The sequence below is a fragment of the Protopterus annectens genome, chromosome 8.part0, assembly GCF_019279795.1.
Source record: "Protopterus annectens isolate FY-2018-M chromosome 8.part0, PAN1.0, whole genome shotgun sequence".
NCBI classification, from domain to species: Eukaryota; Metazoa; Chordata; order Ceratodontiformes; family Protopteridae; genus Protopterus; species Protopterus annectens.
In genome coordinates, this window is record NC_056741.1 from 1,122,596,098 (window position 1) to 1,122,618,079 (window position 21,982).

Genomic DNA, 21,982 nt, shown 5'->3' on the forward strand with positions numbered 1-21,982 from the left:
TTGTAATGCTGCTACCCATCCTGATGGTTTCTGTGTAATAAAGCATATAAACAAACTACCCCGCCTGTTTGTCATCTATACTAAAGAAAGAAGAGCGACAGGTTCCTTATGAGTCCTGTCAGTGACAGGGTAATACTTAAACTGGAAGTGTCCTGGGGGCCCCTCAAAATGTTAACACGGGTCTTGGTGGACACTCTGCCTCTATACCTCACATTTGCTGTACATATTTTATCATTCACGTATTTGACAATATCATGTATGTTTCCATATATAATGTATACATACCTCTCAATTGTCCAGATTTTTGCCTCATATTTTTGGTCTGTTCCTCAAAATTTTGTTTTCTGGATTTTTGTGGGAAATCAGTAAGGAGTGACCACTAAATACTGGCAGGCATTTGAGTTTCAGTTACTTTCCCACAGAAAATGCATGATAACACAAAACCTTTTATTCTAACAATTTTTTTAAGTTTATAAGAGCAATAATTAAAAAATGGCCATATTTTCAGGGCTCCCCCCCCCCATTATTTTTGTCTTTCTCCAAATTTTTTGTGCTACGAGAATGAGCGCTACTTACGCCACATGCACTTGCCGTAGCCTCACGATTTCTGGCCAGCACTATTCAACACAAGGACTTCGTGCGCACGTGAAAGATTCATCAACCATGTGATCAAATGTAAGACATGAAGAAGTTGTAGGAGCTCTTTCTCTGGTTGCGTGGTATTTGCTAATGAGGTTTGGCGGTATCGATGTTCCGGAAGGTGTTGTTGACAATTACTGCTTAGTAAAAATATAGTTGTTTAATCTTTCTGTTGAATGGCAGTTTTACCAGTACTTTGCAGAATTTTTGGATGTGATTAACGCTTTAATTTATGTAGCCGAAATTCTTCCAAATAATATTCACGTAGGCGCTCGTTTATTTTTGTTACTGGAGTAGAGCACTGTTTCCAAATAAGCCTTCACAGGCTCGTCCAGGGTTGCATGTATATAATTGTTGTATGTCAAATGTAGTTCTCGTTAAAAGTAGGGCTTTTGTCTCAACCAATAAACCTGATTAACAGGAGAATCTTGAAAAGCCTGTGTCTGGGTTGGATTTCTCGGTTTCGGGTTTTGCTTTTATTAATTTAAGAGTTTAAGCACCAGTCGGTGTCCCATAGTCAAGTATATTTGTAATGCTGTGGGTCCTTTCCCTTTAAAACAAAACATGAAATACGTAGTACTTGGAGGCTAGCCTCCAAATGCACGGCGTGAAACATTGACGGCTAGACTGTGATGGTACTACTGAAAATCTATATTTTTTAAGACGTACACTGCCCTTAGCTTTCATAGGTAGGTACTAGGCTATTGGCCCTAGGGCCTATATAAGCCTAACCAAAAAGGTACCCTGGCTTTCGCTATTCAACCTTCCTTCTCCAAAATGAGGAACACCAGTACTCCTAATGCGGAACAAAAGGGAAAAATGTGGAACCCATACTAATGCTGTATTAACATTTTCAACTAGGAAGGTTTTATGATGGTTAAAATATGCCAGTTTAACTTATAAAAAGTTGTCTTAATGAATTAATATGACTCTTTTCTCTTTACTATGGATATTGTTTAAAAAAATCCTAACCCTGAATGTGTGAAGGACCTTTTCAATGTGGAACTTATGAGGAATAACACCCCAAATGAGGTCCTCATAATGGGGTACACTTGAGAGGTATGATATTCACTATCCCTAACTGATTGGACGCTCATCCTTGTTGATAAACATACCTCTTAGTGATCCTTAACTACAGCTGCAATCGTTTTCACTGCTCTTTAAATAAATGGGGTGAGCTAAACTTGCTGTATCCAGACCATCATAATTGGTGTGTAGATCCAGAGGTGGAAGTTAGTAAGTGCCAGACCAGTTAGGTTTTAGTTTGGTGTAGCCCTGTCATTTTATCCCATAGCTCTCAATGTCCCTGATCGTATTTTTTTCCTCATATATTGGTCTGTTCCTCGTAAAATGTGTGTTTTTTTTTCTGGCAAATGAGTTTCAAACTAAAGCCTGTTTAAAAAAATCTGGCCTCTTGAGTCTTTGTCTTCACTTCGTTAGCAAAAGATGAGATGTTTAGTGATGAAAGTTTTATAGTAAGGCTTTATGCCAAATTTCAATTATTGATGTGAAATTTGTGATTGCATGCATACACAATATAGCACGCAGGACAAACAGAAATCTTACTGAAGCGAATAATTCATACCTCTCAACCTCTTAGAGCAAGAAATCTGGACAAATCCATAAATAAAACTGGGACAAAGGCCCAAAATAGGGAGAAGTTTTAAATATTGCTCTTACAAACTTTGAAACTTGATAGAATAATGGGTTTTATGTTGCTTTCTTAAAAGTAATAGCTTTGTGTCCAGTTGAAATTTTTTATTCATCAGTTTTCTTGACTACTTGTATTGGTAATGGTCTTAGTGGTAGCAAAACTGGAGTTACTTTATTGCAAGTTCAGTGTTTTAAACAGTACTTTTTTTCTAATAAATAAATGTCAGAAGTTTGTTTTGCATGTTATAGTAACCATCTCACCAAACTGAATTTCCCTGCTTAGCTACTTCTAAAGGGAAGGTAGCACTTCACAGTCCTCTACAGACAATTAATCAACAGTGTAGTTTGCCATGATTGCCTAGTGCGGTCTGGAAGTATGAGGACTTCATTTCTACAAAACGTTGTATAACTGACTTGGGTGTCCTGTTTTTAAAAGCAGTGTAGATGGGGGAAGGTTGAGCAATTTAAAACAGTGTCACAAAACTGAGCTGAGCAGGTTAGACTTTTCTGCCGTAGTAGTACCCACCTCATACTGCAGGATCCCCAGGCATGATTAAAGATGCAGTTTCTCCATTGTGTGGTGGGTCTGCAGAACAGTGTTTTTTTCTGGCATATTCATGTGGGAGATGTGTAGGAAGCATTCTCACTAGGTGCCCCAACCCCCCTCACTTGCTCTGTCTTAACACAAAGGTACAGCAGCACTTCTCAAAGATCATTTCAGATTTCCAAGCTCTTTACTATGTTGTGGGGAGACCTGTAGAGGAACCTAATTTCTGCCACCAGTGACCATGGCCTCATTGTAGTAAATACCAAAGTATGTGTATGTATTCTGTTTTTGGATTAATTAATTTGCATGTATTTTGTCATAATTGGGGCTGTGTCTTGTATGATGCATTGTAGTAGCCCACCGTGATAGTGAGTGGGTTGGTCATAGTTTAACTACGGTCCATGACCCTCTCGTTATAAAACTAGCCACTTAATCCATGGGATGGGGTGGAATAGGAATTACTTATGTATGTTTTTCTGCAGTAATGCATGTCTATGAGGAATGGTTAGCAATGTGCTGTCTGGCATTCTCATGCAGGTGTAAACCCATCATAGGAGTGTATCTGAACTCATCTTTCAGCTACTACAGATAGTGGTATCTTCAGTTTTTTGTGATGCAGGAATGACCGTTTTTTTTTTTTTTTTTTTTTTTTTTTTTTTTGAAAACCTTTATTTGTAATTGTAGACGTCTCAGTTATCCTAACACTTAACCAATGAGTTGTTAAGTTGAGATGTCTTCACAGACGAATGAGGAGGATTTGCTAGTTGCATGGTGTAGCTACGGAGATCTTGGATATACAGATTTTTACTTGTCTAATGGATTGCAGTGCATTTCAGTAGGAGGGTAAAAGCTTTGCCACTCTAATAATTTTAAATTCTACTAAATATTGTCATAATTCTGATGCTATCTTTATGTATACTGAAGCTTTTGTATCCTGACCCCCATATAAATTGGGCTGCGCTAGTGGAAATATCCCAGTTATCAGAAGAGAATGTAAAGCTTATGACCATGGAAGAAAGTATAAAGCTTGTGACTCTAGTTGAGGGTAGGGATGTAGATTGGTCGTTCTACTAAGAATGTCATCAGATCATTCAACACTTACTTCACCACTGCATCATCTGTTGTGTGGCCACTACCACACCCAGCTGCTGATTTAGTCTCCACATCCCCTGTGTCCCTCACTATGAACAGCTAGTTAAAACTCTTCAGCTGAGGTGCCACTGCTTTGTCACCGAAGAGAGAATTTGGCTTAAACAGGTAAATGGAAAATTATTTCATCCCACAGAGTCCACGTACTGTCAGTCATTTGAGGTCAAGATGACACAATTGAAATATTAAGTGTTAAGCCTTACACTCCCCAGTAATGAGCCTTTTTGCAATGTGATTATTACTGCTATGTAAAGTTAATGCTTTTACTTTTAACAGTGTTTTGTCTGTATTTTAAATGTCTGTCTTGTGTGCATGTTTGAATTTTTTTAATGTATTTTTATATAATGTAGCCATTGTAGAGAAGTTGCTCTCAGCTATTTGTGCACATATATACGTTTTTTATAAGACTTGCTTGCATATATGGCTATTTTTCTCCCTAGGACCCTCTGTAAATGGACACTGCCCAACCTGCGCAGCAGAATATGTATAGAAATGTTGCAAACAACTAAAACAACATTTGCATAATTTGAACTTCTGAAACCGTTGTCTATCTACTGTCTGTAGTCAAGCTTAAACATAAACAGGCTATATAGTAATGCTTATCTACTTTGGTTTAGAACTTGGATAAGGACATTTAAAGGTGTGTTCCCTTCTTAGTCAGTGGGCCTAAATTTTAAAATGCTATTCACAGTTCTGAAGGAGTACAATAAAATAGTCTTGAAGTAAAAGCATCAACTCCAAAACACGAGACTGCACAACACTAAATGATGTGTCAGTGTAAAGTACACGTTAAGAATGTTGTGGTTTTGAAATAGGTTAAGCTAGAGGCACTTGGCGGCAAGGATAGAGAGCTCCATTTGATGAGCTAGGCTGTGAAGGGGGAATGGGGGTGTTAATGTCCCTGTTCTTTAGATTGGCAGGTCAGATAAGCCCATGGCATGGAGAGCAAAAGCTTTTCAGTTGCACGGCTGCAATAGATGTTGAAAGTCTGTGGATCACTATGACAGGCAACCCTCTTAGCTGAGGGAATGAATGGGTTGAGCCTGATAGGAGATGGCTCAATGGTGTTCAGTCACAAAGGTAAAAAGTACCTGGTGGAGGAAAAAAAGTGCTGCCATTTTAAAATTAACTATTAAATTCTGACAGAAACTTTAGCGCCTTGTATTTATGCTGTCAGTGAATACTGTAAAATTACTTTTTTTCCCCCCTTCTTTTTTGCTCTGGTCTCCCACTGACCATTGAGCTCAAACCCATGGCAATTCATTTTGCTCTCCATGGGGCAAGAGCCCTGTGAACCATTTGTTTTCCTAGAGACAAATGAGAGGAGTACTGCTGTCATCTGCTTATAGACCCGAGTTTCCACTTTACGGTCCTAACTCCATGCATGCCCAGTGTGCACCTTTCTTTGAGGAAACATGGATCTAACATGGGATGGGCATAGTCTCTTCCATTTGTGCTATAAGTGATGTGAACTGGTAAACAGTCCCACCTCCTAGAGAGAGAGAACATTGTACGCAGTTTTCCAGTCTCCACTGGAAAATTGCTGCGTTTTGTGTGCTGTAGACATATGCCCCCCTCCAAAAAAAAAAAAAAAAAAAAAGTAGCATGCTTAACCTCTCTTATTCCTGTCCCTCCGTAGCCAAATCCATGAAGAGCCTGAGCTGCTAATTGAACCCTAGTTCTGGTCAGCTTAGTCTTAGGTTTTTATTTCTTTATGCCACTGGAGTCTGCTAACTTCTCTTTCCATTTTTATCTGCCTCACCAGTGTCCATAGTAAGGTTCAGAAGTTGCTATTTCTAAGGTAAAGTTTCCAGCTTCATCTTTCACTGTACAACATAAGAAAAGACAGACATGTGAAATGAACTGCTTGCTTTTCCTAGCACTCATGCTTCATTGCCTTCACAGATTTGTACATCCTATTCAGAGCAGTTCATGATACATATCCGTTGAAGAAGGGGAATTTTTGTTGTGTTCTAGAGAACCAGGGCATTAATATGCTGATGTTTAAGCAGATCACTTATACAGCAATTCTTTATGGCTAGCATTGATGTCCACATGACAGCATCAAACGACAAACCAGGTGTTTTGAAAAGCAAATCATGTAATTTGCTTTTTCGTAACTCTGTACTTTACACACTAGGTAAAATCCTTGGAAAAACTTACTTTTAATAGACTTGCCATGTGCCTCTGTAAAATACCCCCTGCTTTGCAACATGACATGAGTCCACATATTGTTTTTGAACATAAAACGAGCTACTGTATATTAGTTTTCTGTATTATGTATTTCTTTTTTAAACTATTGTTAGTCACTCCAAGATTACAAAAGTAGCTGAAGTCATGCCTTCCCTGAAGTTTCACTCCTCCTGCTGAATATTGTTTCTACATGTATTGTTCCTACAAATTCCATTTATTTCTTGAGTTTGCTTAATCTCTTTTCTAAAAATCTCCACTCCAGTTCTTTTATCTCTCTTATAGCATTTGATAAATCAGTGATGTTTGATTTAGGTTTTTATTTCCATTTTCTGGTAATTGCTTTTTTGACAAGCCAGTAGCTTTAAACTTAGCAAGAGACCTTACTGTGTTTAGTCCATTCAGATCCTGTATCCCAGCTTAAAATGATCATTTCCTTGGTTGCAATCATTTGCTCCCCCAACATTTCTGACAAAGTATTTTGTAAAGAATTTTTTAAAAAATTTGATAACTCATTATATCCATAAAAAAAAAACATGTTCACATTTACCTCTCCTTCCTATTACACTTCAGCAATTGCTATTTACCTGAGAATAAAGTCTGCTCCAATATGAAAATATTTGCGCACACACTGTTCCATGTAAACCTCCTAACTATTTTGGATTTTGTTGCATACTTGTGAGCCATACAGATGTCTTTATACTGTTCCTTTCTAGACAGCTTTTCATTCTCTCTTCTTCTCAATACTTTTTAACCTCTTTGATTTATTTCTTATAGTTATTAAGCAATATTTTACATACCATACCAATTATCCCTTTTTAACAGCAGTGCCTGCTCTAGACTCAACTAAAAACTCAACCAGATCTGGCCTTTCACTTAGCACTCCCTATATCCCTGTCCCTTTCTCTCTACCTGTACAATCTATCCCTGCAAGAGAAGGCAGTCGCTGTCCTGTACTTCAGCCTTCCACTTGGCATCATCCCAGTCTCTCAACTCCCTATCCATAGTTATTTAAATTCCATCTTCCTCTTGCCTATGTTCTGTACCACTACTTGCAACTTGCAGCACTTAACTCTTGCCTTCTTCCCTTCCCAACTAAATTATTTCAACTCTTTATGATCTGCAGTTTATTCTCTGGTTGATATATATACATACACACCTGTACACAAGTCAGGCATGTATCGTATATGACCAGAAGCATTTTCATAGTTTGTAAACCAAACAACTGGCTTTTCACCCAAAAAATCCTGTTTTAGTATTTGGGAAAACAAAACCTATGTATGCTCTGTGGACAAACAAGGCTAGCTAAATGTTCTCCCACACTCCAAATTACAGAGCAATTAAACAACCACATCCTTGGATACATATGCATTTGCTCAGTTAATCCCCTGCCTTTCAAGATCAGAAAAAAAACTTGTATCCAGTATAAACTACCTATTTTTCTGGGCCCAAAAATTATCTTGTTTTTCTTTACTAGCTAGAGCAGTCCTAAAGATATTCTGTTTGCACAGCTTGAAAATGCCTCTGTTAAAAACATAACTGCAGTTCATTTCCAATAAAATATTCTGCTTCTTTTCCACCTCTTCAATACATTACACTACTGCCATATTCTATCAAAACACAAATGGCTGCCTGTACTAGGCAGTGTTAACTTATTCGTGCCTCCCTGCCCTTTTAAAATACTGCACGAAGACACCAACTTCACTTGCTACGAGGCTCATCACAGCCAACCCAATCTAATCAGGGGCCAGTCGAGATCAGACCCAACACCCTGACCCCTCTCAAGCAAACTGCACGTCTGACCACATCTTGTTAGTCTTCACTCCCAAACTGTGGTAGTCTCTCCCTACACATCTCGCATGTTTGTCTAAAGTAGCCTGTATGCCATCCACAACTCAAAACAGTGTCTACATATGCAACTTAAATGCGGATGTCCGAATACTAGACATAGAAAATAAGCTTAACTCGATCCCTGCAACATTTCTACCTCTGTACTTAACTCCATTATTCTATTGACATCTGTCTTGTGTAGAAGTATATGCATCGTATCAAGTGTAAATATGTATGTAATGTGTGTAACTATATAACATTTATAGCATCATTCCACATAGATAAGACATTGTATGACTCTTGCAAATTTCTCATTACATCATTTTATAATGCCACTGATGGTGTTTTAACCTACACTGAGCCTGCAAGTAGTTTCTGATCAGTGCTCTATCCTAGTAAACAAAACAAAAAAAATAAACAATTCTGATGGTATAGTTTAATCAGTATTTTGAGTGTTTGTGTATGCATGTGCAATGCACCCATGGGATTTTGTTTTAATAGGAAATGCAAGTCTTGGTGCAGTGTAAAAAGGAAATGCTTATATTTCCAGTACTTGTCTTATTGTTCTATGGAAATAGTATTTTTGAACACTATAGTGGAGTTATGGACTACAAATAGATTTTGTGAAAAACTGACTTCATACTTGATCTCTTTTGGTGTTTCCTTTATCTCCAAATGCCCGCCAGCCATCAGCCCACCTGTGATCGGGCACCTGCTTTTGTTCCTCGTTGAGGCGGGAGCTGTTTGTGAGAGACTGTCAACTAGGCAGACATTAGGGGGTTTTCCTTGTAAACCCCTGTTTCCCAACACTAGTGGTTGACATGCTTGCTTTGCATATGCCTTCCTTTGTGGGAATGCCTATTCCTGTACAGAGCCAGTGAGGGCTATTCCAGATTGACAGAACTATCATCTGCTGATAACCTTCATGCCTTGCACCTCTCTTCCAGTAAGTACCGGCACTGTAATGGGCTGGACTGTGCCCCCCCCCCCCCAACATTGGCAACTCTGCTGCCATTCTCTTCCTTCTAGGTCCCCCAGAGCTCAAACTTCTGATCAGATTTGGATTGTTGTCAGGGCTTCATCCTTGTATGGGGGATGACTAGAAGGCTGGCCCACTTTAGAAACTGTATTACACTTTGCTTACTTAACATACATGTCTAGTTTGTCTATGTAACTAATCTGTTATTGCTCACATTTTTTTTTGTTAGTGAAATATTTTGTATTTCATCTGGTGTGAGCCATATCACTTGATTTGCACAGTGCATCTTTCATTATAACAACTTTTATGTAATCTCTGGCAAACCGTTCCTGCTCTCACTTGTAAAACTTGGTTCATCTTTCCTATGCTTAAATTGTGAAGTATCTTTTACTCGTCTGTTCACATCTGGCTTTGAAATTAAAGTATGAAGATTGCATTTGACTGGCCTGCTATTAGCCATTTGCTTTTTCACTGCTTGATTACTTGATTTTTCAAATGTATCTTAAATGCTTTTTCAGACAGCTTGAACTTTTATCAATCTGTACAATTTTCATGACTATATTGCAGTTATAATGTACTTGTTCTTGGTAATGCTGAAATATGGATGTCATTTTTCATACTCTGCTGTCTCTAGTTTTTAATAACTTTTTCCATCTGCCACAGTCTTATCAGGATCCGCTCTTTCTGCTGGTATGATTGCTTCTTTACTAATACATGTCTTGGCTGCTTTCTCATGGCCGGGTTTGGCGCATACACTTGATTTGCCCTTGCTATGAACAAATCCTGGTGCAGAATCCAGTCCAGTTGCTTATTTGTGTTTTCATAAAAATGATATGGACCGCTGCTTTCCGTTTCTAATTCTACCATTTTAACAACTTTTCTTGAAGTCTTATACTCGGCCAGCCTTTTTCATTTCAACGTTTGATTTTTGGAGTTTTATCAGTTTATCTGAATAGCTAGTTAAACATTCTCCTATTTTTCTAGCCTGTTACTTGAGTTGATATATCCCTTCAATGTTTCATTTTATTTTAATCACCTATGAGAACTTTTTTTTTTTAATTTATTGGAAGCTATGTCTTGTACCAAATGGGCGGCCAGGGTGGTGCAGCGGTTAGCATTGCCGCCTCACAGCAAGAAGTTCTCCGGTTCGATCCTCGGTTGGGGTGCCTTCTGTGCGGAGTCTGCATGTCCTACCTGTGGGTCGCGTAGGTTTCCTCCAGGTGCTCTGGTTTCCTCCCACATCCCAAAGACATGCTGTAGGTGGATTGGGCACTCTAAATTGGCCCTAGGTGTGAGTGCTTGCATGTGTGTGCCTTCTGTGGAAGGTTGAGTGCCGGACTGGCAACTTGACACCGTAAAACTCCACTGCCAATCATGAGCGGATAGGTGATCCACTGCGGCGACCCCAAACCGGGAAAAGCCGAAAGAAGCAGTCTTGTACCAAATACTGAAGCATGAACTGCTTTTGCTGAACAGCCACAGGATTCTTCCCAGCCAGTATTTTCTCTTCACCTTTTCTAGTTTATTTTCTTTTAGGTTCTCTAAATTTCTTCTTTGTTGGCATCTCAGCAGTGCACTCACTAGCCAGTTACAAATTTTTTTCTCAAGCTGGCAGTATCACCGGCTGTTACTTCTCCATTTCTTGTTTCGGACTGGGAAAGCTGAACTTAAGCTGTTGATCTGTGTGCAGCCATCTTGGAAGACCCCAAATATCTGCATTTCTTGAAGTAGGCGGTGTCGCATCATTTAGGCGGGCCAGATGCTGCTTGAGGATGAAATATGAGCATACTAGCTGCCCACATTACTGTATAAGTATATTAGGCTTGAGATCAACTTCTTCGATCTCTTTAGAAACTTCTGTTCTATCATGAGTGGCCTTTTTGGGGTCTGTTAATCTCATTTCTAAAGAAGTTGGCATTCTTTCAGACTTTCTTTGTGATGTTGGCCAACTGTCCCACTTGGAGTTATTAAATCTCTTACATTATCCAGTACTTCAAACAGTTGGTTTAGAGTTTGTTTTTCATTTTCTATTAATTTTTTAAAGCAACCAGTAAAGTTGAACTTAATACTGCCTTATTCCCAGCTCAAACAATTTCCTTAGTTACAGCTGTTTGCTTCCCCAGTATTTTTGACAGACTTCTCTACAAAGAATTTTTTTAAATCTGCCAACTTTGTTGCACTCCTAAAAAGTTCCTAGTTACCTCTTTCTTCCACATCATACTTCCAACATTTGCTATCTACCCAAGGAAAGCTTCTTTTGAAGCCTGCTTGGGGTTTAAAAATACCTATGTAAAGACCTTGAGGCAAAAATCCTAAACCACCTGGACTTTGCTTAATTAGGAGTCCTACATATGTCTTTCAGTTGTTCACTTATAGTTTTGCTTTTCCAATCTCTCTTCCCAATCTTTAACCTCCTCTGATCGATTCTTATAGTTGACATGCAATATTTTATGTTTTACTAATTGCCTGTTTTTAACAGCAGCATCTGTGCTATAGTTCACTAAAAACTCTACCAGGCCAGGTCTTTTACTTGGTACTCCCGTGTGTATGTGTGTCTTTCTTTCTTTGTATCTTTATTTCTTTGTATTCTATCAGTGCATGGTAGGGAAGGCAGTTTCTAACTTGCAGTCCTAAAGAGAGCAAATGTATTGATCTTAAGCCTAATATACAGTGATGTGGACAACTAGTATGCTCCTATTTCATCATCAAGCAGCATCTGGTCCGCCTAAATGATGCAAGGCCGCCTATTTCAAGAAATGCAGATATTCAGATGTTCGGGGACTTCCAAGATGGCTGCACACAGATCAGTAGCTTAATTCTAGACCTCATCCCACCTAGTTACTTTTCCCTCTAGTCATTTGCTCCCTGTAGCTGGGTTCTCTTGCCAGTGTTATCCATTAAATTTGAGCCCCCCTTCCTGATTTCTGTACCCCTACTTAAGTCATCCTCTCAACAAAATCTCATAGGAAGTTACTAGGCTATTGGTCCTGAGGCCCTTATAAGCCTAGCCAAGAGTTTAGCCCATGTTTAGACAAGTCAGCACCCAAAGCCCCTGTCCAGCAGGGACACAAGTGGAATCCCAGAGGTGTATTTTCTGTTTTCCATCCAGTTATCCAGGTTGCACTTGAAAAGGGATAATGAGGTACTCTGCTTGACATGGAGAGGGAGTCTATTCCACAGATGGGGGAGTCTCTGGGACACAAATCTGTCCCGCCAACAAGTCCCATTGATGCCATAGACCAGGTTGAGGTAGTGCGTGCGGGTTACTCGAGTGGAGCTTGACTTGTTGATGTGCAGCAGTCCCATCAGGGCGGGGTCTGAGATTGCTTTGTATGCCAGACAGAGGTCACCTCTGAGGAGTCTGTATGAATCGGAGTAGAGGGAGAGGGCTTTTAGCTAATCTGTGTAGAGTAGATGTTTAAGGCCCTGGATTCTTCTGGTGAGGAACCTCTGTGATCTCTCCAGCTGCTGCATGTGCTTTGCGAGGTACATGCCGAAGGGTGCATTGTACTCAATAACCGGCCTTAAAGGGATGTTATGACCTCGCAACATGGTGGTACAAAGTCAGGTTGCTATCATAACATGGTGGTACAAAGTCAGGTTGCTATCAGCCTGGGTGCCCAAATCCCTCACAACTGATTGCGTGCTTAGGACGTTATTAGTGTGATATGTGGGGACGTCACTCTCCCCAAAGGGGATGATGATGCATTTTTTTTGGCATTCGGCTTGAGGCCATATTTCTGGCACCAGTCAATTGTTTGGGTAAGACCCTCTGGGAGGAAGTCCATATCACTTGTGGAATTGATGACCACACACAACTTGCAGTCATCTGCAAACTTGGTCAGCCATAGCCCACTGGTTTTGGCCTGCACCACAGAGAACTATATCCCGAATAACCGAGACCCTAAGACTGATCCTTGGGGTACGCCACTCGTTATGGGTCTGCTGCTTGAGGTGCATACCTCTCAACCGTACCAAATTCCTCATAATTTCCTGGTTTTGAGGCTAAAATAATGGGGTGCCATGAATTCCCTGAGTGGCTCCTTGAAATCCACTTTTTTTTTTTTTTTCCTTATTTACAGTTTTTAGCAAGCATACAAGGTGTACACTATAGCGTAGGTATAGACGGCCAGGCAGGTAGCAAATACTGTAAAAATACATTTAAAAATGTCTTCCTATAATAGTTTATCCTGCTAATCTTTTTCTCCCAAAATAACTGCTTTTACAGTTACGAGAAGTACTACATGGTGTCTGCCCAACCCCCCAGTCAAGAAAAGTAATTAATGCATCTTTTGCTTCTTTCGGTCATTATTTGAGGTGTGTTGTGTGGTGGAGGAGGGTAAGTCAGCAACAATTACACCATTTCATTAAGTGGATAGTGACAATACTTGCAAGTTTGGGACAGTTTTTTTTATTGGCTGCAGCCGTAATCCCAGTTTGCTTTACTTTCTCTGTAAATAGTTTTGCAGTTGCCCCAGCATTATCCTCGGACATATTTGCTTACTGTAGTCAAACTGTTCTGCCTGGGAGTTGTCTTGACAGTTGGAATACTGTTTATTTTTAATTGCTGCGACATCTGTGTTCATTATCCATGATCCTGACCCGAGTCCTGACCATCTCAAGATCTGTTGTGTGTGTCTTGGACCCTAGAGTGTTTTTCTCCAAAAGAAATTGAGCTGAAAACCATGAAATAGACATCCAGACCCCTTTAATTTGGCTCAGTTTGTGATAACTGTTATATTTTTTTTACTCTCTGCAGGGAATTTGTTAAAACCATGACTTATTTGTGCAGCTTGAACAGAACATTTCTCTCTCTCCAGATTTTCCTACCGTTTTAACTTGCTTTTTCTAAATTGTCTGCAAAATGTTAAAACATAGTATTTGAATGGCAAACCCGAAGTGCTTGTGCTGTCAGCAGCTTTGAACCAGGTTTCTGTGACTGCACAAATGTTAGTATCTTCCAGGGTTAAGGATGCTTGCAATGAGTGCAGTTTCATGTTTAGACTCCTAGCGTTTAGCACCATGACCTTTAATTTACATTTTGTTGAAATTTTTATGTTGGTTTTGTCGACCTCGGGACATTTCCTAAAAAAAAGGCACTATGGTGGAGGCAAGGGCCTTTGCCAGAAGCCTGAAGCCCAAGTGAGACAGATGCAGGCCATTTCTAGCAAAGCATTGTGGTCTGTTGATCATATCTTCCCAATCTGTCAGATACTGGATCCCCCTGGAATGACAGAAACTAACTAAGCCAGTTGTTAAAGTCAATCATTTTCTGTTTGTATTGAGGCATCATTCTGGGTGACGGTAGAATGCTGCTTAAGGCTACAGACATACCAGTCTGTGACACTCATTCAGTGAGCTCAGTCATGTCTCTCTTCATATAGTTCAGGGAGGTACATCTCAAGTCATTCACCCCAGCGTGGACTATGACAGAGTCATAGCAGTACCTGTTGTTCAGAGACTTGAGTGTGTGTGTGTGTGTGTGTGTGTGTGTGTGTGTGTGTGTGATATAGTGGATTCTGGCACCTGACAGACAACTAACCGTGAGTTTCTCCTTATCCAGCCTGGTGAGAGCCACATATGTGTGTCTCGCAGTGGAGTCTCCTATGACTAATATGTTGAGTTTATGGTTAGGCCTTTGTGGTTGTGTGACATAGGTCTGTGAACTGTGTGGTATGTGGAGTGGAGGGTTGTGAAGTTCGTGTGTGTTTTTGCCTCTGAGGTCTCCTTTGTTTTTGTCGAGAACCTCCACATATGTGGGTGTATGTTGTGTAGTTGTGTGTGGTGTTTTGAGGTGTAGTGATTGTGTTGATAACCTTTTCAGTGCCAGATATACTGGCTTGTGAGGGAGAGAGCATAGACTCCAAGTTCTTGCTGTAATTGCATCTCTCAAATTGTGTTCCTAGGTGGTAATAGTAGATGGTTGTCTGTGTAAATGAGGCAGTTGCTACACTGTCTCAGGATGCCCATATCAACCAGGCTAGCAGGAGAAACCATAGGCAATTGTCCATCCATGTTTGTCAGAATCTGAGGGAGAGAGGCCAGGGAGAGCTGAGGGATAGACCTAAAGCCCAAGTGGTTAAACCAAAACTGAGAGGCTTAGAATAACACAGTTTAAACAGGCTAAAAACAAACTAATACATGCGGCAGAAAAAGATGCAATTGAACACTTTAGAGAACAATTAACCAAAAAAGCAAGATGAAGCAATAGAGTAGGAGGAGGAAACAAATACTGTAAAAGCAGCTGAATATAGTTTCTTTGTTTTTGTAGAGTGGAAAGGGAGAAAGGGGCAACAGAAGATTATTCAAAGTTGAGAAACTAAGGAGGTAGGCCTTCACAAATGATGTTTCTGTATTAAGTAGAATGAGCTAATGAGACTGGAAGGGAGGAGTGTCTTATATCAAACTTACAGTGAGGGCGGACAACTGCAAAGCCACCAAATTTAAGAACAAGACAACAATAAGGAGGGAGGGTGGCAAACTATGCTACATCTACGAGCTACACTATTTTGGGCAGAAATCACTACAGAATATTTATCACATCGGAAAAACAGCAGTGAGACACTAATTGAAAGTTTTAAACAGAAAATGGAGCAAGAAGACTCTAGAGAATGCTTCTAACTGCAAACAAATCAGTTGTATGATGCTCATTAGCAGGAAAATCGGAACAAACAGTTGCTTAACAAATGGAGAAAATTTCCATATTTTTCAAATCCAGTGTTTGCTTAGTCTTACAATACTTTCTGCAACTTTATTCATAATTTTTTATGTGGTGGTGGTTATTCTCATTAAAGATCGGCATTCAACATCCCACTCACTTTCTTGAATTCCCCCCTTTCATCATCAATCGCCTCTTTCCGCATTGAATTATAATCTTCTACTTTTCTTATGTATAGAACTTCTGAGCATCTCTAAAATACCCTTTCATGTTAGGTAATCCTAAACCACTTTTTTCTGTTTGGAGGATCAACTTATCCCACTTAAGTTTTGGCCACTTCCTTTCCAGATAAATTCCTTCAGTTCTATTAAAGCTTCTTCTCTTGTTGATTTAGAAAATATGCGTGACTTTTATATATATATATATATATATAAAATAAAGGGACTGAAAAAATGTTCACAGCTTGTATCTTGCTATCCATATCCATAAATGAACTTAATTTTCTCCGTTTTTGTATTATCTTTTGTTTAGTCTTTTTCCACATATCCTTAGCTGCCATAACGGCAATCTTGTAATCTATATCGTGTCCTCATAAATATGGGTATTGCTGAACTAGTTTGTGTGTGGGTACATGATTTACATCTATAGCATTTGTTTTCTCTCAATTTTATAGCTTGAAAAGACTTGAAACTGTTTCAATATTTTCACAATACTCTGTCCTTTTCTGGTTTTATTCAGTACAAAATAATATTGTCTGTAAGGAAAGTATAACTTTCCATTTCTGAGTCCCTTATTTTTGCCACTGACTCTGAATATTAAGCAAATTATCAAAGAGGATACCCCCTTCCCTGGTACCTATGACTCAGCTTATCGGAGAGGAACCCTCCCACTTTTCTTCTCACCTCCAATCCCTCATATAGCCTCTTTCTGTCATGGAATGCAAATGCTTCAATTGCTGTACTCTTGAAATCCTAGCTTGCTGTATCAAATTCGTTCTCTGTATCTAGACCCACCAACAGCAGTGGTGGTTCTTCCCTCTGGATCATCATTGTTTGTTAATGTTGTCAAATGTTTGCCAACCCTCCACAAAATCACATTGATCTATACATGTCAATTTTGTCAACACCTTTGCCATTCTTTTAGCTGTTACAGACATAAAGAACTTGTAATTTTGGTTTAAAATTGAAATGGGCCTGTTTGAAGCTGGGTCTGATGGATCTCTACCATCTATTTGGTGTTACAGCCACCACAGCTTTCGTCCAGAATGCTACTGCTTCCTCTCCTTTTAAAATACTGTTAAACAGAACCTTCCAGATCTTTATCACTTTTTTTCTTCCTAGCTTCCAAACCTAGAGGAATACCATCTATTCCTTTAGACTTTCCTGCAGATTGATTACGTCACTTTATCTCTCTTCCTCCTATCGTGTTAATTGTGAAGCATTATCTGACTAGCTTTGGGATACTTAAATGGAAACATTTATGGAAGACTTGTTCTCTTTCTTGATTTCCACATTTCTCTGTTTTATACAAATTTCTATAAAATTTCCAGAATAGCTCTAATACTTCTACAGGATTTTTTTTTTTTTTTTTTCTTGCTACAAGCTTCCTAAGTTTGGTAACAACACTTTTTCTACTTCCTGTTGCCTAAGTCATTGTGCTAAAAGCTTTTCTGCTCTGGAGTTGAAATCTTTCTAAACTCATGCCTATTATCTACATATTCCCTTTTCTATTTGGCACTCTGCAGTTGTGCCTCCACTTGTTTTGTGAAGATTTCCCTTCTGCAATACTGTAAACTTTGTCGGCCCCTCTAAATAATTCCTGTTTACTTCTTAACATTCTGTCTTTTATTTCTACCCTATTTTTTAAACTCCACTTTTATTTTATCCAACTCACTAGCTATAACTTTTGAAAAAAAATATTTTTTCAGTAATAACTCTTTTGAATAATTTCCACTACTACTACTACCCCAATTGGGAAGAGCCAATGTTTCAATTTTACTTAATTACACTGCATTTTTATCGTAGTTTTGTTGGTGCATGATCTCCAACAGTTATTGGATATGTGTTGAAGCTTTCAATTAAACGTGCATGTTTCTGTGAAATATAATTATATCTAGTGTAGTTCCGTTATTGTACCTAGGGGAATAATGTGTACATTCTGCCAGTCGTTACTATTGAATTCATGTCTTCTATACCAAATTTTTTCATAAATTCCTTCAAAAATCTCACCCCTTTTGTAATATTTTCCCTACTAGGTCCCCCAAATAAATTCTCTCTGTTGCATATCAAGTTCTGTTCACAACCTATAAGTAATAATCTGATATTGTTAATCCTCGTTCATTCCTTACGTATGGGTATCTGTTCCAAGCTCGGAACCGAGCCGACCATATTCCAAGCTCGTGTCAGCTTCAAACTCTCAAGCTAAACTCTTACCCACAATTCCCTCTCCCCGTTACCTCAGATTTCGTTGCCATCTGGTCGTGTCAAGCCACTTCTCTTGAGCTAAGTACAGTCAATTGTTATTTAATTGCTTTACAAATTACTTTTCTGTCAGAAAAGTTAATATTTTATTATCTCTTGCCCTGTCGCATCTAGCGTTCATAATTTTAGGTTTTCTTCTCTGTCCTTTACTTACTCTTTTTACGGCAAAGTAATTTCTCCTTACCATCATTGGTAATCCCTTTCCTTTCTTTTCCATACCTTCAGGTACTCTTTTCTACCATTGTTGGTACTTTTCTTTTTGTTAATATGGCAGATAAAAAGGGCAGTCCGAGGTTTAAGCGATGTTCTGATTGTGGACACTGCCTACATCTGATGCACACTCTTTGTGTTTATTGTTTGGGAGCTTCCCATTTGTCTGAGCCATCTTGTACTATATGTGTGAACTTTTCTAACAGAACTTTGTTAGGAAAGGAAAAATAAACTGATACTGAAGGGACTTCTAAAATCTCCCTTTTCAGAGGCTATTTCTGGGTCAGAGGTCTCAAGCCCTCCTAAAGCCCATAAGAAAATGCATGTTTCTACTAAGGCTAAATCCTTGGCTTCGTCCCCGGCTGGGGACTCGCAACAACCAAAATCTAAAAAGGCAAAAATTTCGGCTCCATTAGTGATTTCGGCTCCGTCCTCTTCTGCAGCCCTCTACATATCGGCACCGAAGTGCTCCTCTGTTCAGACCTTCACCACCGAAGTGCTCCTCGGTTCAGACCTTCACCACTGTATCGGCACCGACCGTTCAGTTGGTGCAGACCTTGACCGCAGCGGCTCAGAGATCTTCCTCAGAACCAAGGCCTTTATTACTGACTCCAGTTTTGTCAGTTCCAGTTTCAGCACTGACAACCACTTTGGCACCGATCCCTGTGTCTGTGCAGACAGTGACATCAGCACAGATGACTTCTTCGCTGCAGACTACAGTAGCAGTCTTTCTCGGCACCGTTGTCCTCTGTGTGATTAGATGAGATGGGCATAGAGTCTGCCTCTTTTTTTGTGGACAGGACTGTTTCTCCCTCAGTCTCTGTGAGGTCCACTAGAAGCCTTTCTGAACATGTGTTGCGTCATGTGGACCAGGCATTCTTGGCCAGAGGTATTCCACCCCCCAGGAACTGTCCTTCCTTGGGAGGTGATCACCCATCCCCAAAGACACCCTCTTATTCTCCTTCATTGCCTTTGAAGTCCATGGATATAGTACAGTCTTCCCCTTCTGCGGTTCCCTTTATGGATCTCACTAAGGAACCGCGGTTGCCTTCATGGCAGGAAAGTTTTGCTATGACCCAGGATGTCAGCTGTGATACGCATAGCTTGCTGCTCCACAGCCATCCAGGGACTCAAGTCGGTAGGCTGAGCCACTTAGGGGAGCAGTGCCCCCTGTCCTTGACATACACTCCTCTCTGGGTGGACCAGCCTTCCAGCTGATTAAGAAGGCTTTTACTACTGCTGGCGATACTGGACTGTCTATACCTCTGCCCGCCTCTGGTACACGGACACCGGGTGCAAGGGCCTCAGGACATATTCCCTCAGGAATCCCCTTTTCCATGGTCTTCCCCAGCTTCTCCCGCTGAGGAGGTCCACCAGAAAAGTTTGTGTAGGAGGAAGCACATGGACTCAAGTTTCTCACGGAAGAGACAGATTTCGATGAGGGGGAAGGATCCCCTCGGTCACCCTCTGAGGTATCCTTTGGCGATCTCCTTGAAATCCTGAAACAGAGGTGACAGGCAGCCCTCTAATCCGACCCCTGACCTGCAGGCTTTTCGCGCCTGGCCTCCTACCTCCTGGGTTACTCGACCTGCCGATGAACTTGTCAAGTGCAGCATGCTTGGAAGGCCCCTGATACTGTTGAAGCTATTCCCCAGAGGCCAGATAAGATCTTGTCCCCTCCTGCTTCAGATCCCCATTGGTCCAAAGGTCTTCCTGTAGATGCTTTGGTGGTGGCGGCCGCAACAAAAATGGATCTGGCAGAAGAAGAAAGCCAGACTGTCCATCTGCCTAACAGAGTCCCGGGCCCTGGACAGAATAGGGAAGCACACTTTTGCTTCAGCGACCTTTGCTATCAGGTCCCTGAATTTATATGGCACATTTTACCAGACTTCAAAGGGATCTGGTTTCTGAGCTCTCTGAAACCTTGGCTGGTGCAGAGTGTGATGAGGTCCCTGACAAAGTGGCCTCTCAGCTGGCCACCATTGAGTCTATATCTAACTCCTCTATGCGATTTGATATCTCACGCGTCAGAAGGAGCAGCTAGAGAGGTGGGTTCAGCTGCGGTCTTGAGATGACATGCCTGGATGCGCTTGTGCAACTTCACGGAACCTTTTAAGTCTTCATTTCTTAATGCCCCCATTGAGCCCTCCTCTTTGTTTGGGTCCAAAGTCAAAAGAACACTGGCCAGATGTTAACAAGACGGTAAGACCCTTTCTGTCGTAGGTGTCCATTATTATTCCCCTCAATGTGCTTTCTCCTGAAACCAAGAGTGGGAAGATGGGGTTCAAGAAATCTCAGGGTCCTTTCCATAACACACAGGCCGAGTTCTCCCCCAGAGACAGAGGGGGAAACTCGCAGGGAAGACTCTCCTTTCGGGGCAGAGGGGGACCGTGTAACCAGGGTTCCAGGGATTCTTTCCCTGGTCAGTCCTACCAGCGCTCCTGAAGAGTGGTCCAACGCCTTTCCTCTGGAGGTGGTTGGGGGACATTTCTCCTTGTACCCTTCCACCTGGCTAACCATCACCACAGATTATTTGGTACAAAGGATCATAACCAGATGTTATCATATTCCCTTCGATCTTTGTCCCGTCCCTTCAAAAAATCTTCCTGACGTTCCAGCCAGTCAAAGGAAAGAAGCAGCACTACAGATAGGAAAGCTGCTAAGAAAGAGTCATCCAAATAGTCCCTCCAGACCAGATAGGATCCAGATTCTACTCAAGACTATTTTTGGTGACAAAGAAAACCGTGGCCTGGAGACCAATTTTGGATCTGTGTATTGAACAGGCTTGTGAGTACAAAAATTCCGGATGGTCACTGTACAGTCTATCCTCCCGCTTTTGGAAAAAGGCTTTTGGATGTGCTCTATGTGGTAGTATGCATCTTGAAGATCTATAAAGGTGGACAGGCCATCAAGAAGATTTCTGCTCTTTCGTGCGGGAGCCAGTCACTACCAGTTCAGAGTACTGCCCTTCGGACTCTCTACAGCCCCCTAGAGTGCTCGCAAAGTGCATGGCAGTTGTCATAGCTCATTTGCGACTTCAAGGATTCCGGGTGTTTCCGTACCTAGACTGGCTCATTTCCACCCCCAGCAGACATCTACTGGAAAAAGCCCTGGCATACTCTCTCTCCTCGTTGTTCAAAGGCTGGGCATAACCATAAACTGGCAGAAATCCAATCTCACCCTATCTCAGTCGACAGAATTCATAGGGGTTATCTTGGACACAAAACTGCAGAGCTGCTATTTCTGAGCACAGAATCTTGTGGATAAAGCACCAACTAATTCTAATCCTTTCAAAGGAAAAATCCATGGCTCACTCTGTTCTACAGCTGTTGGGTTCCATGGCAGCCTCCATCACCATTGTTCCCCTGGCCAGGTTTCACATGAGGCTTCTACAATGGCTACTGCTCACCCAATGGTATCCTTTTCAGCATCCTCTTTCAGCCATGATTCGAGTAACCCACAGGTGCAAACAGGATTTAAATTGGTGGATGACACACAATCTATCACAATGGTCTCGCCCCTTTTCCCCCCAGCAACCCAAGGCCACAGTGACCACAGATGCCTCCCTGATGGGGTGGGGGGGGGCTATGTCAGGGGCAGACAGTCCAAGGCACTTGGTCCCAACCGGAGGACCATCTGCATATAAA

General features: G+C 40.9%; 1 protein-coding gene across 1 annotated transcript in view; it reads left to right on the forward strand.

The window, feature by feature from the left end:
* Positions 1-681: 681 nt before the first annotated feature.
* TDRD10 (tudor domain containing 10) overlaps positions 682-21,982 on the forward strand; it is a 1,185,287-nt gene continuing 1,163,986 nt past the window's right edge. The window contains exon 1 of the mRNA XM_044079377.1: positions 682-760. Within this exon, the coding sequence (XP_043935312.1) occupies positions 749-760 (12 nt within the window). The 5' untranslated portion in view covers positions 682-748. The remainder of the gene's footprint in view (positions 761-21,982) is intronic.